This window comes from Malus sylvestris, chromosome 17 (assembly GCF_916048215.2).
Source record: "Malus sylvestris chromosome 17, drMalSylv7.2, whole genome shotgun sequence".
In the NCBI taxonomy this organism is placed as follows: Eukaryota; Viridiplantae; Streptophyta; class Magnoliopsida; order Rosales; family Rosaceae; genus Malus; species Malus sylvestris.
In genome coordinates this window covers 30,505,769-30,517,969 of record NC_062276.1, presented here as the reverse complement: position 1 = coordinate 30,517,969, position 12,201 = coordinate 30,505,769, and the positions used below count along the sequence as shown (strand labels likewise).

General features: G+C 42.9%; 1 protein-coding gene and 1 pseudogene across 1 annotated transcript; one reads left to right on the top strand and one right to left on the bottom strand.

Moving 5' to 3' along the window:
• The first annotated feature begins 3,778 nt into the window (after positions 1 to 3,778).
• LOC126611960 (uncharacterized) lies at positions 3,779 to 4,759 on the top strand. Its single transcript, XM_050280262.1, has one exon. It carries the CDS (start codon positions 3,779 to 3,781, stop codon positions 4,757 to 4,759), a length of 981 nt encoding a protein of 326 aa, XP_050136219.1.
• Positions 4,760 to 5,641: 882 nt separating this feature from the next.
• On the bottom strand, positions 5,642 to 7,189 carry LOC126609805 (uncharacterized; annotated as a pseudogene).
• Positions 7,190 to 12,201: the final 5,012 nt, after the last annotated feature.

The window sequence follows — 12,201 nt, the reverse complement described above, 5'->3', positions numbered from 1 at the left end:
TTCATTCAAATATGCTATTATGTGTAAATCACAAAGCAATTGGCATCCACTATATATATGCATTTATTTTTGTCGCTTTATGTATGCATTTATTTTTGTTGCTTTTCAATTAATCATTATCACGACATGGCTAGGAAAACTTATCTTCATGTTTTCCCATGAAAGCAAAACAAAACCATTTTTGATAATTACATGAGAATCATGAAGTTAGAAAAGAAATTATAAAAATAATTACACATCTTGCTACCGCAAAATGGATGCCAACACAGAATTTCAACAACAAAACCAAGCATTATCAGGATGTCAAGTTAGAGAGCAGTGCACCTTAGCAGCCACTTCGAAAGACTTGCGATACATATCATTTCCCGGCTCCTCATTTAGTGCCTTTTGGAAGCACTGAGACGCCGTTTTGAAATAAACCCTTGCTTCATTATCTCGTCAAGTTCTTTAATCCGAACCCCCAAGCTTTGCAAATTCCCTAGCAGATTTGTATCTGCAGACAAAAATAATACAACATGATCGAAATTCTGAATTCTAGACGAGTTGAGAGGCTCTGATACCACATGTAAGATTTAATATGAAAATCAACAAGTTACTAGGATCACATATATAACAAATATAACTACAATAAACCAATCAAACAATTAAAGGGAAATAAACTTATTTTCCAAAATGGAGGAAGAAGAAGCCATGACTGCTAGTGTTTTAAAGAGGAACTAGGTTCAAGAATACAGCAGGACACGTAAAGCACCAAGCCGTGGCACTGCGTGTGCAATTTGACTTCTCCATCTTCTTCAACTGTCACATTGACGCATACCAAGACACCCTCTACACACAACCTTCTCCTCTCTGCAAAACTCAATGCTCTCCAAGTTATGGGTAATTGGAACAATAAGAGTGTGCTTTTGTGAGAGCAGGAGCTTGTGGTTTTTATACTACAAAATTTGGATTACCCTATAATAATCCTACAAGGAATACAAGACCAAATCCTTGTACAAGTATGAGTTCTATTCTCAAGCCAACAATGGAGTTTCAATCCAAACCAAAGTTGAATTAACGCTTATAAACACATTAAGACCTCTTTATACCAATCTGAAATAACAGTGTGTTTGGATTAAAACTTAATTTTTGGCCTAAAGATGGAGTCGGCCCAAAAGGAGGCCTGGAGGAATAGAAGATCAAGGCCCGGCCGAAACGTGAGAATGCAGGAAAGGGCTTTTTCTGACTTGATACAATTCATAAGGGCCACTTGCCTACCTACCCAAGGACCAAGTGGTGTAGACTGATCAGACTGCACAGCCCATAAAGTACTTTATGGTGGCATTACATGTAATAAGGCTGATGAGTCATCACCCTCAGACCGCATTCGGGCAAAGCTGTCGCTACAGGAGCCAAACCGAGTCGTCTATAAAAGGAGGAAGAGAAGACAGGAATAAGGACACTCAATCAAACAAACAAAAGCACAAACTCTGCTAAAAAAGCCAGATTTGCCTTTCAAAACGAAGCTGTAGTCAGCCCAAGCCTTCATCCCCGGCGGGATAATCTTTTCTCCCAACCTCTGTAATAGCTCTGCTACCTTGTTCGAACTTGTTGTAGTATCGATTCACCTTTTGTATTCTCCTTTCCCCTCTCCCCCTCTAAGCTTTCAGACATGTGACAGAACTACAAAGATAGGGACCTGCAAGACGATCAGCCTTAATTGATAAGGTTTAATCTTGCCCGACCTGCTTTGCTCTGTCTTTGTCTTCTCTTTCTTTAAAGTCTAGCAATATGTTGTATATTTCCAGTTATATGCAAGTTGTTTCTAGCAAAATCACGATGACAAAGCTTTCTCAGTACTTGGATCTGATTTGAATATATCTTCAGTGTTTAAATTAGATCCAAGTCCTAAGCCCTCAGGCATGTAAATCTGATTAGTTTAAAAGTCCTTGGCCTCAAGGCATAAAAAAGAACTTTATGTGGACTTAACCCATCCACGACAATCCTTGATAAACGAGAAGTCCGAAGTTACTTGGGGCGTAAGTAATCGACCTACCTCTTGGTTTTATTTCTATTATATCATGATTATCATAGAACGCTTAAGTATGGAATGGATTCTGATAGGAAGCCTCAAGGCCTACACCTAAGGCCCCACAAAGGCACTTATTTGGATTCATTCTATTCTGCGGTCTAGATGGTTTGAGTATAAGAACGAACTCTAATGGAAAGCCTCAAGGCCTACACCTAAGGCCCCACAAAGGCACCTATTTGGGTTCGCTCTACCTCTCAGACTCGGATAATCAGAAATATAATAGTTATAAGACTCCGACAACCATAAAGACCAAATATAATATGCTCAAGTACTGGTTTAGTTTGACAGGAAGCCTCAAGGCCTACACCTAAGGCCCCACAAAGGCACATGTTATATCTAACACGGTTTCTCGGGCATATGCATATTCACAACTAAAACTTGACATCCATTCGACATCTGCCATGCTGAAGATGGCAGTGGCACGCCTGAGCACTAAAATGTTAACCTTGATTGTGAGCCTCAAGGCCTACACCTAAGGCCCCACAAAGGCACCTCTCAAAGTTAACGATGTCCTTCTCTTTCAGCCTTGCCCGAAGAGTCTTGCCCGACGAGTCTTGCTCGACGAGACTTGCCCGACAAAGCCCGACAGGGAAGCAGAAGTCCGACAGCAGCCCTCAACCGGTGCCAATCTCCCAGGGGAGCTGTGTGCTCATTGGCCAGGAAGTTATCCCCGACGGAAATTCCTGCCACGAACATAGTTTTGGCACGCCCGGTGGGATCCAAACTTCCAGATCTTGCATGTCCAAAGAGAAGAACCATAAACTTGGTAAAAAGAATCCAAAGGAAGGTCCTCTCCAAATGGCAGAACAATCAGAAAATCCTTCTTCCCCGTCCGGACAGGTGGTTTCAGATAGCCCGACTGCATCTGAAAGATCACAAGGGAAGGGAAGCAATGAAGAGCTACAAGCTACAATGATCCAAGTGTTAAAGAGCATGGAAAGGATCTCCCTGGAAACAAAGGGAGAAGTAAGCAGACTCTGTATGCTCACAGGGAATCTACAGAGAAGGCTTGATTTGGAGTTCTTTACTCCAAAGGGTGCTCAAGGAAGTGGAATGAGCCAGGATATCATGAGAGATGACCCAATCATTCCCTTATTCCCACTACTAGAAGAAGCAGGAGACAGGGGAAAGAAAAAGGTAATTCCTGAAGGAAGTCAACCAGTGATGGAGCCGATTCCGGAGAAAGAGTTTCCCAGTTTCCCATTATTATCATTTAATAATAAGGGGCAGAACGAACAAGAAAGGATGAGGTACGGAATGCCAGGTATGATGGGAGAAACTAGTGGAAATGAGACTACCACTACTGTTACCACTACTACTTCAGATAAACCTCCACCCTATAGGCCACCCCCGATGGTCAATAGAGGTGGAGGATCTAACTGGAGGAAGCCCGAACCAAGGAGAGAAGCAAATGCGGGCAATGACCGGAGCCCGAAGATTGAATCAGCTATCCTCGGTCATAATGATAATTTAGCCACTCAGCAACTAAGGGAGGAATTGGCTGAGTTAAGAAGAACGGTAACTCAAAATGCCCAACCGCGGGCTCGCCCAGTATTCAGGATTACTTACTAGAAGCTGTATCCTGAATATATCGACGAGCTAAATCCATTCCCTCTCAACTTCAAGATGCCCGCATTCCCTGCCTTCACAGGTGAAGACAGCAGTGTGTCTTCCAGAGACCATATTTTCAAATTCTCCAATCACTGTATGGCGTATGAGGACAATCCAAACTACAAATTGAGGTTGTTTGGAAATTCATTGGCAGGATTGGCGTCTCAATGGTATTCTCTATTACCCCCCAACTCTATTGCCAACTGGGGGCAAATTGAGATGGCTTTCCATGAACAGTTCTACAGAATAGAGCCAGAATTGACCATCAATGATCTAGTGGAGGTAAAACAATACGATCATGAGTCCACGGAAGACTTCATGATGAGGTTCAGGAGGACAAAGATGAGATGCCAATTCCCCGTCAATCAAGCACAGCTCATATCCATTGCTCAAAGGGCTTTAAAATTACCTTTGAGAAAAAGGTTTTATGATGCACAGTTTAATGAGCTGCAAGAACTCGTGATTGCTGCCACGAAGTACGAGAGGTTGTTGCAAGAGGAACAGCAAGTGAAGCACACTTCCAAAGTCTCTCCTTTCTACAAAAGCAAAGCTACTATTCACCATGTGGAGGTGGGAGAAACCAGGCCCGAACACGAGGATGGTCATGAGGAAGAAAATATAGATGTATGTGCTGCTGAGATGACCACACCCTTCAAACCATTGACGATCAAAGGATTAGTCCAACCTGTCAAGGATCAGAAGATCGTGATGAATGATGGTGGTTTCGTCCCCATGAAACCCCCAAAGTATCAGAGCTATTCGTTCAATTTAACCAAGGCACCGGAGATCTATGAAGAGTTGGTGCGGGCGAGAGTAATTTTGCCCGACAGTGCCAAAAAGATGCCCAAGCCCGAGGAACTCAGGGGGAAAAAGTATTGCAAGCTGCATTATACCTTCAACCATTCTATAGTTAATTGTGTCCAGTTTAGAGATTGGGTACAAGATCTTATAGTGAAGGGGAAGTTATTGCTTGACTCACCCCAAGCCAGTATAATGGTGGACACTAACCCTTTTCCGAAGGCTCCTATCAATATGATCAACCTCATTTTTAAGGAGCCGGGGGTATTGGCTGAATAGAGGTGCCATGAGGAGACCGGAGGACCAGGGGCAGATTATAAGGTTGTCAACAGGGAAGATGGAGGAGAAAAGTGCGCAGACAGAGGGGGCAAAGAGTTGCCCAAAGTCAATTCAGAGATGGTAGAGCAAGAAGCAAATTACATGTTCATTCTAATACAAAAAGAAGTTACAAATCATCCTATCCTAAAAACTTTACATCTTCACATAGAGTGATTATTCTAGAATGATATGTTTGCATGATGGTAAAAATCCTATTGGGTTCGGCCAAGACAGTATGGTGGTTTACAAGTTGGGACTTGGCTTGCTCTAATTCCGAAGTTGTTTTCTCTACCCCTTCGACTTGGTGTTCAAGGGTGTCCAGAAGAGTAGCTTGTTCTTCCTTAAGGGCAACCAGTTGCTCTTCCAGCTTCTGGATTTCAGAGGAAACCACTTTAACCCTTTCTTTAGTCTGCATGCTTTCTTCCATCAGTTGGTTAACTTGGGTAGAAGAGTTTGATTCTTTTTCCATAAAGCATTTTGCCCGGTTAGCTTGTCTATCCGCTCTCTGGTATTGTTCCCTCAGAGCCCTCAGGTTCTCGAAGAAAGAGAGAAAAGAATCGTGTTGAGGCTTGGACAAACGACCGGTTTTGAAAAATTCAGTTATGACCTTCTCAAGATCACAAAGAGCCTTGAGACTAAATGACGCGGTGAATTCTTTCTTTGCCCATTCCTGAAAGATTCGCTGTTGCTCCGAGGACATGGAGGTTGCTGAAGGTTGCGTTGAGGATTTCAACCGCGTCTCAAGTCGCCCGAGTGCTTCCAAGAGTTTGGGCAACTTGGCAGGATCAGAGGATAGGAAAGAAGGAGGGCCCGGCGTGACTGTTCCCTCCGATAAGACAATGCCTATTGAGGGGGCAATCTCTGCCTGTTTAGTCTGCTCAACTCCAGAGGGGGAAGTACCAATACCTCCAGAAGATGAATGAGGATATGAGCGCTTTGATTTACGAGCCAATGGAGGAGGGGAAGCTTCTTTTGAAGCTTGCTACAAAAACCAAAAGACTCGGTCAAGATAATCTGAATACAGGTTGAAGCAAAATGAGGTTCTGGAGAGAAGAAATTTACCTGACTCATCCCCGGAGTTTCACCAGAGAATGTACTAACTCTTGGTTGGGGTGAAGATTCTTCACCGCCAGCAGAAGGGGAAAGAGCTGCGCCTGAACCTGTGCCTGCATCCTGGATATATCCAAAGAAAGCAGTAACTGTCAGCAAAAAGGTCACCAGAGGAAGAAGCAAGAAGAAAATATTCCAGTACCTGAGTCTGATCTTGGGGAGGAGAAGAAGGTTCATCAACTATCGGGCGAGCAAGCGCCTGCGAAATTGCTGCATCTGAAGCTACAGGGATCTCAGGAACTATGGGTTCCTTATCCGAGACCATTAGTGAGGGAGGTGGCTCATATACTGGAGATGGCTGCAGGAAACATAAAAAGGAGTTAATTGGGTGGCAATGTGCAGAATTTCAATGAGAAAATAATAACTTACCAAGGGATCATCCTCATCCACGAAGTGCAATATAACTCCTGTGGACGGATCAAATTGAGAGGAAGGGTTCGCATCCAAAGCAGTAGAAGAAGTCATAGATCTCAGAGGAGGTCCATGACTAGGCAAAGATGCAAAAACACCAGCCTAGGAAAACAAAAACAGGAGGAAAGAAAAGACCTTAGCCATTAGATCCATAAAATTGGAGAGTTAGCCAAAAAGTAGAAAGGTAGGAGAGAAAGTACCTCAGCAGGATTGGTCTGGGAGGGGGAAAGATTTTTCTCTCGGGCAGGTTGTGGAGAAGCCTCGGGCGAAGAGAGCATTTCATTTCTCACAGCCTGATCAGAGTAATCAATTCAAGGTTGTATGAAAGTAAGAAAGTATACAATAATATCAGCCATACCTCGAGTTCGCGAAGGGCGGTGTTTCGCAATTCTTCGGCCTTTTTAAGCATAGCAGCCCGTAGTGGTTCCTCCTTAGAAGCAAGGATTGGCCTTTTAGATGCTTGAGGTCCTGCTGATCGATAAAAGGGACAATTAGATAAAGGGGAAAAGTAGCAGTTTGATATAGGAAAAAGAAACTCACTTGAAGATTGTTGCTTCTTTCTGCCTGCCTCAGGAATTGAAGCAGATGGGACTCCTGATTTAGGAGGAATAGTAATCCTTGCCCGCTTACTCTTTCGAGTGAGAATTGGTCTTGTGGTTGTCGGAAGAGGTGCAGGATCGGGGTCGGAATCTTTAGCCATGACCACTTTCTTTCGCTTGAGGGCTTTAGTGATTGCCTTGGGTGTTCCTTCAGCCCCTGAATCCCCAATGGATTCTGAGATGTCCGTCCCCTCCCCGGCTTCTCGTCTCTCAGCCTCCGCGGCAGCACCATGAAGAACTGCAGCATCAGCGGAGCCATTCTCTGATTCAATGGCTTCAAATTCAATATCCACTGGAGCTGCAGAATCAAACAAAAGTAAGGGAAGATGGACATCATATGAGAAACATAATCAGATGGAAAGAGAAGTACCTATCAGAAGTGACCGGTTTTTCTCCTGAATCATCTCCTTCCAATTTGCAAGCTCGCCCGAGCCAAGATATGATTTAAGAGAAAGCTGGTTGAAGATACGATCGAGATTCACATTCAAATCTCCTCCATACTTTTTAGTCCATTTGTCCTCCCACCAAGAGGAAAACAGCGAGGTACATTCAAAATTAAGAACAACGGAATTTCGGGCTGCTTGACTCATTACATCCAGGCTGCGTCGGGCGGCTCGGAAGGTCACTTCAGGTGGAGTTTGTAACCGGAATGAGGTGCCACAATGGACAGAGTCAAAGAATGGGACAGGTATGGCTTGCCTAAATCCTAACTGCCTGTTGCAGAAGTTAGGATGGTACACTTCCAAGCCTCGATCATATCTATTGCCCCGAACCCCCTAGGCCAAGTCTCTCGGTTGAATGCAGCTGATAAATTTTTCCCTGCAAAATGGGGTAGCATCCTCACCAGGGGCATCTTGGAAGGCTTGGTCAGAGAACCAAGGATATCTCCTCAAGACTGACGCACCCCATTCCAAGTCTGATCGAATCCTGCAGACTCTGAAAAAGTAAAAGTAGGCAAAGGTAGAATGGTCTACAGGGGGAGCTTCAGCCAGGATTCGGGCAGGAGCCACACCCTCTGGGAACTCCAGATTAGCAGCCTGAAATTCTGGAAAATACCATTGCAGCCAGATTTGTATCATCCAGATAGGTCCATTCAAGTTGGTCTCGAATGGCTCGTCTCGAGTCATTTCAAAAATAAGGTGATAGAGATGAGAAAGAAGGAATGAACTTGTGGCTACATCGTCAAAATTGTGAAGAACCTCTACCAAGGGGATCCATTCTACCCTCACTCCTTTAGATTTGTTTGGGAAGATGTGCTTGTTGAGCCAGTATAAAAGAAAATACATATGCTCTTGATCTTTGTCAGCCCGAAGGGAGCCTGCCCCAAAATTTGCCTTTACAAAGGGAATGAATCCTTTAAATGAGGTCCCATAACTCTTGAAAGTGGCAGAGTTATAGCTTAGAGGAAGGAAGGGGATAGATGAACTCGAGCTCCCGGTGGTAGGGGACGGAACCCAGTCTTGAGTGACGTCCACTATCCTGCCCGATGGCCTTAAACCGAAGACCTCGGCCATGTCAAGGATGGTGGGAGACATGGGGCCCATACGGAAATCAAAAGTATTTGTGCCCGTATTCCAAAAGAGGAAGGCAAAAGTAACTGATTCGGGCTTAGAGATAACGGAAGTCTTCGAAAGCATGATCAGTTCATAAATACCGTTACTAATCCATTTCTGCTTGAAGGAAGGCTCTAATTCGTCAACCCACTGGGCCCAGGTAGGATCATTCATCAAAGGAAAGCCTCAACGATATGATGACCATTTCGAAGAGGAGATGACCGAACTAGCCAAATAGGGATTTGGGGTAAACCAGTTCTCCCTAGGCATGTTGCTTTCCACCACTGAAGGGACCCTAGAAATCCAGGCGGGGCCCAATGACTGTACTCCATACGTCTCAAAGAATAGTTCAGAATGTAAACCTGCCCGTGGACGATGCAGCCCGTTGAGTAAACGGCGTAGAGTAGCGATTCCATCGCCGGATTCGTAAGATGGTGAGGTTTGGCTGGATCCTGAAGCCATTTAATGAAGGTCGAGAGAGAAAACAAGGAAGATGATAAGGATGCAACCTTGTTGGGCGACAGAGAAGGTTGAGAAGTTCAATCGCGAGGGTTTCGTGGGTGTAATAAGGAGCTTCTTTCAATTAATATTGGTGCCTGGAATTCCAGGTTTAATATCAATTGAAGGGGGCACTGTTTGGATTAAAACTTAATTTTTGGCCCAAAGATGGAGTCGGCCCAAAAGGAGGCCTGGAGGAATAGAAGATCAAGGCCCGGCCGAAACGTGAGAAAGCAGGAAAGGGCTTTTTCTGACTTGATACAATTCATAAGGGCCACTTGCCTACCTACCCAAGGACCAAGTGGTGTAGACTGATCAGACTGCACTGCCCATAAAGTACTTTATGGTGGCATTACATGTAATAAGGTTGATGAGTCATCACCCTCAGACCGCATTCGGGTAAAGCTGTTGCTACAGGAGCCAAACCGAGTCGTCTATAAAAGGAGGAAGAGAAGACAGGAATAAAGACAATCAAACAAACAAAAGCACAAACTCTGCTAAAAAAGCCAGATTTGCCTTTCAAAACGAAGCTGTAGTCAGCCCAAGCCTTCATCCCCCGCGGGATAATCTTTTCTCCCAACCTCTGTAATAGCTCTGCTACCTTGTTCGAACTTGTTGTAGTATCGATTCACCTTTTGTATTCTCCTTTCCCCTCTCCCCCTCTAAGCTTTCAGACCTTTGACAGAACTACAAAGATAGGGACCTGCAAGACGATCAGCCTTAATTGATAAGGTTTAATCTTGCCCGACCTGCTTTGCTCTGTCTTTGTCTTCTCTTTCTTTAAAGTCTAGCAATATGTTGTATATTTCCAGTTATATGCAAGTTGTTTCTAGCAAAATCACGATGACAAAGCTTTCTCAGTACTTGGATCCGATTTGAATATATCTTCAGTGTTTAAATCAGATCCAAATCCTAAGCCCTCAGGTATGTAAATCTGATTAGTTTAAAAGTCCTTGGCCTCAAGGCATAAAAAATAACTTTATGTGGACTTAACCCATCCACGACAATCCTTGATAAACGAGAAGTCCGAAGTTACTTGGGGCGCAAGTAATCGACCTACCTCTTGGTTTTATTTCTATTATATCATGATTATCATAGAACGCTTAAGTATGGAATGGATTCTGATAGGAAGCCTCAAGGCCTACACCTAAGGCCCCACAAAGGCACTTATTTGGATTCATTCTATTCTGCGGTCTAGATGGTTTGAGTATAAGAACGAACTCTAATGGGAAGCCTCAAGGCCTACACCTAAGGCCCCACAAAGGCACCTATTTGGGTTCGCTCTACCTCTCAGACTCGGATAATCAGAAATATAATAGTTATAAGACTCCGACAACCATAAAGACCGAATATAATATGCTCAAGTACTGGTTTAGTTTGATAGGAAGCCTCAAGGCCTACACTTAAGGCCCCACAAAGGCACCTGTTATATCTAACACGGTTTCTCGGGCATATGCATATTCACAACTAAAACTTGACATCCATTCGACATTTGCCATGCTGAAGATGGCAGTGGCACGCCTGAGCACTAAAATGTTAACCTTGATTGTGAGCCTCAAGGCCTACACCTAAGGCCTCACAAAGGCACCTCTCAAAGTTAACGCTGTCCTTCTCTTTCAGCCTTGCCTGAAGAGTCTTGCCCGACGAGACTTGCCCGACAAAGCCCGACAGGAAAGCAGAAGCCCGACAGTAGCCCTCAACCGGCGCCAATCTCCCAGGGGAGCTGTGTGCTCGTTGGCCAGGAAGTCATCCCCGACGGAAATTCCTGCCACGAACACAGTGATTATTACTAAACTATGAGAATCACACTTACTCTAACAAGTTTATGTAACACCAGAAGTTTGAGAAGAACCTCTCGTATCGAAAGGGAAGCAAAACATGAAATTATGAAATTTGAAAAAATAACCTTAAAACTTGAAAGCTATTTTTAGTTTATTGTTTAACCTAAACGATAGTAAAATGCTAAAAAATATCATGAAATAGAATAGACAACAAAAACTCAAGATCACCAGTAACTTGTAGAAACACTATTCATGCTAGAATTCACTTTTTCTCATCTGCTCTTGAGCATCATGTCTGTCGATTTTGCAGGTTGTTAAGGAAAAAATAAATAATATTATTGTAATTAATAATACACCGGTTATATCCCGGAAATTATTTTTATTTACTTGCTCTTCAAAAAAGTTTCATTTACTTGGGCCGTTAAATTGTGTTCCTCCACGTGTTGCCATAAGCTGAGAGTCTGAGTGAAGTCGTATAATCCCACCCGTGTGCGCCAAAGTTTCTAAAAAAATTAATGAAAAATGTTTGAAAACTTTAAGTTTTAACGATAAGGACAAAATAAAGAGTAAAGTGAAAGTACCAGAATTAACTTTTTAGTGTAAAAATATCTTTTTTCGTTAAAGTAAACAGTACCGAGAGCTTTTCGTGTTAAAGTTCCCAAGTTTCCATTTGTGGTGGGAAAGAGCAAAAGGCGGCAATATTTCAGTTAGAAACTCTTCCCACTTCACTTAAACCTAAACTGGATCGGGATCCCGCAATTTCAATACAACTCCATCTCTCTTCCGATTTCCGCAGCTTCAATGCCGTCTCTCAACTCGCCCAGCGGGTTCATTATCTCAAACCCTAGCTTTCTATTCACTCTGTTTGGCGAGAAAACAGAGGAATCTTAAAACGAAATAGTGGTATGAATTCTGATGGGCACTTCAATTTATCATTTAATATTCTCGAAATTTGTATTGTAGAGATATTTGTGCACATTCTTTCAGTAATGTCAGAAATTATCCTCGAAATTTATGATTTAATAGAAATTATTCTCAAAATTTGGAGTCATAGCATACATCTAGCTCGTTTGAATATGATCTTACGGTACATTGTTGTGCTTTTAACCTTACTCTGGTCTCTGAATGTTAAATCGTAGAACGATTATTCTTAGGGTGGAAGGTAACATCTTATCTGTTTCGGTTCTGTATTAGCATAAACAAAATAAAAATAGAAAATGTATTTGCTGTGTTGTAGACGGTTGCATCACCTCTCTTCTATTGTCATTGATTTCTCTAGTTCTTTGTGATAGAATGTTTGTTGACAAGATTTAATTGATTTTGACTATACCTATTTAGGAATCCGGCTACAATACTTACATGTATTTAATACAATCACCATCTTGACGGTCAGGTGATTGTATTAAATAGATATATTCACATAAAATCTGACCGTAAGATGGTGATTGTAT

Coding starts and splice junctions, on each gene's coding strand:
- LOC126611960 (XM_050280262.1), top strand. CDS start 3,779: ATGGCGTATGAGGACAATCCAAACTACAAATTGAGGTTGTTTGGAAAT.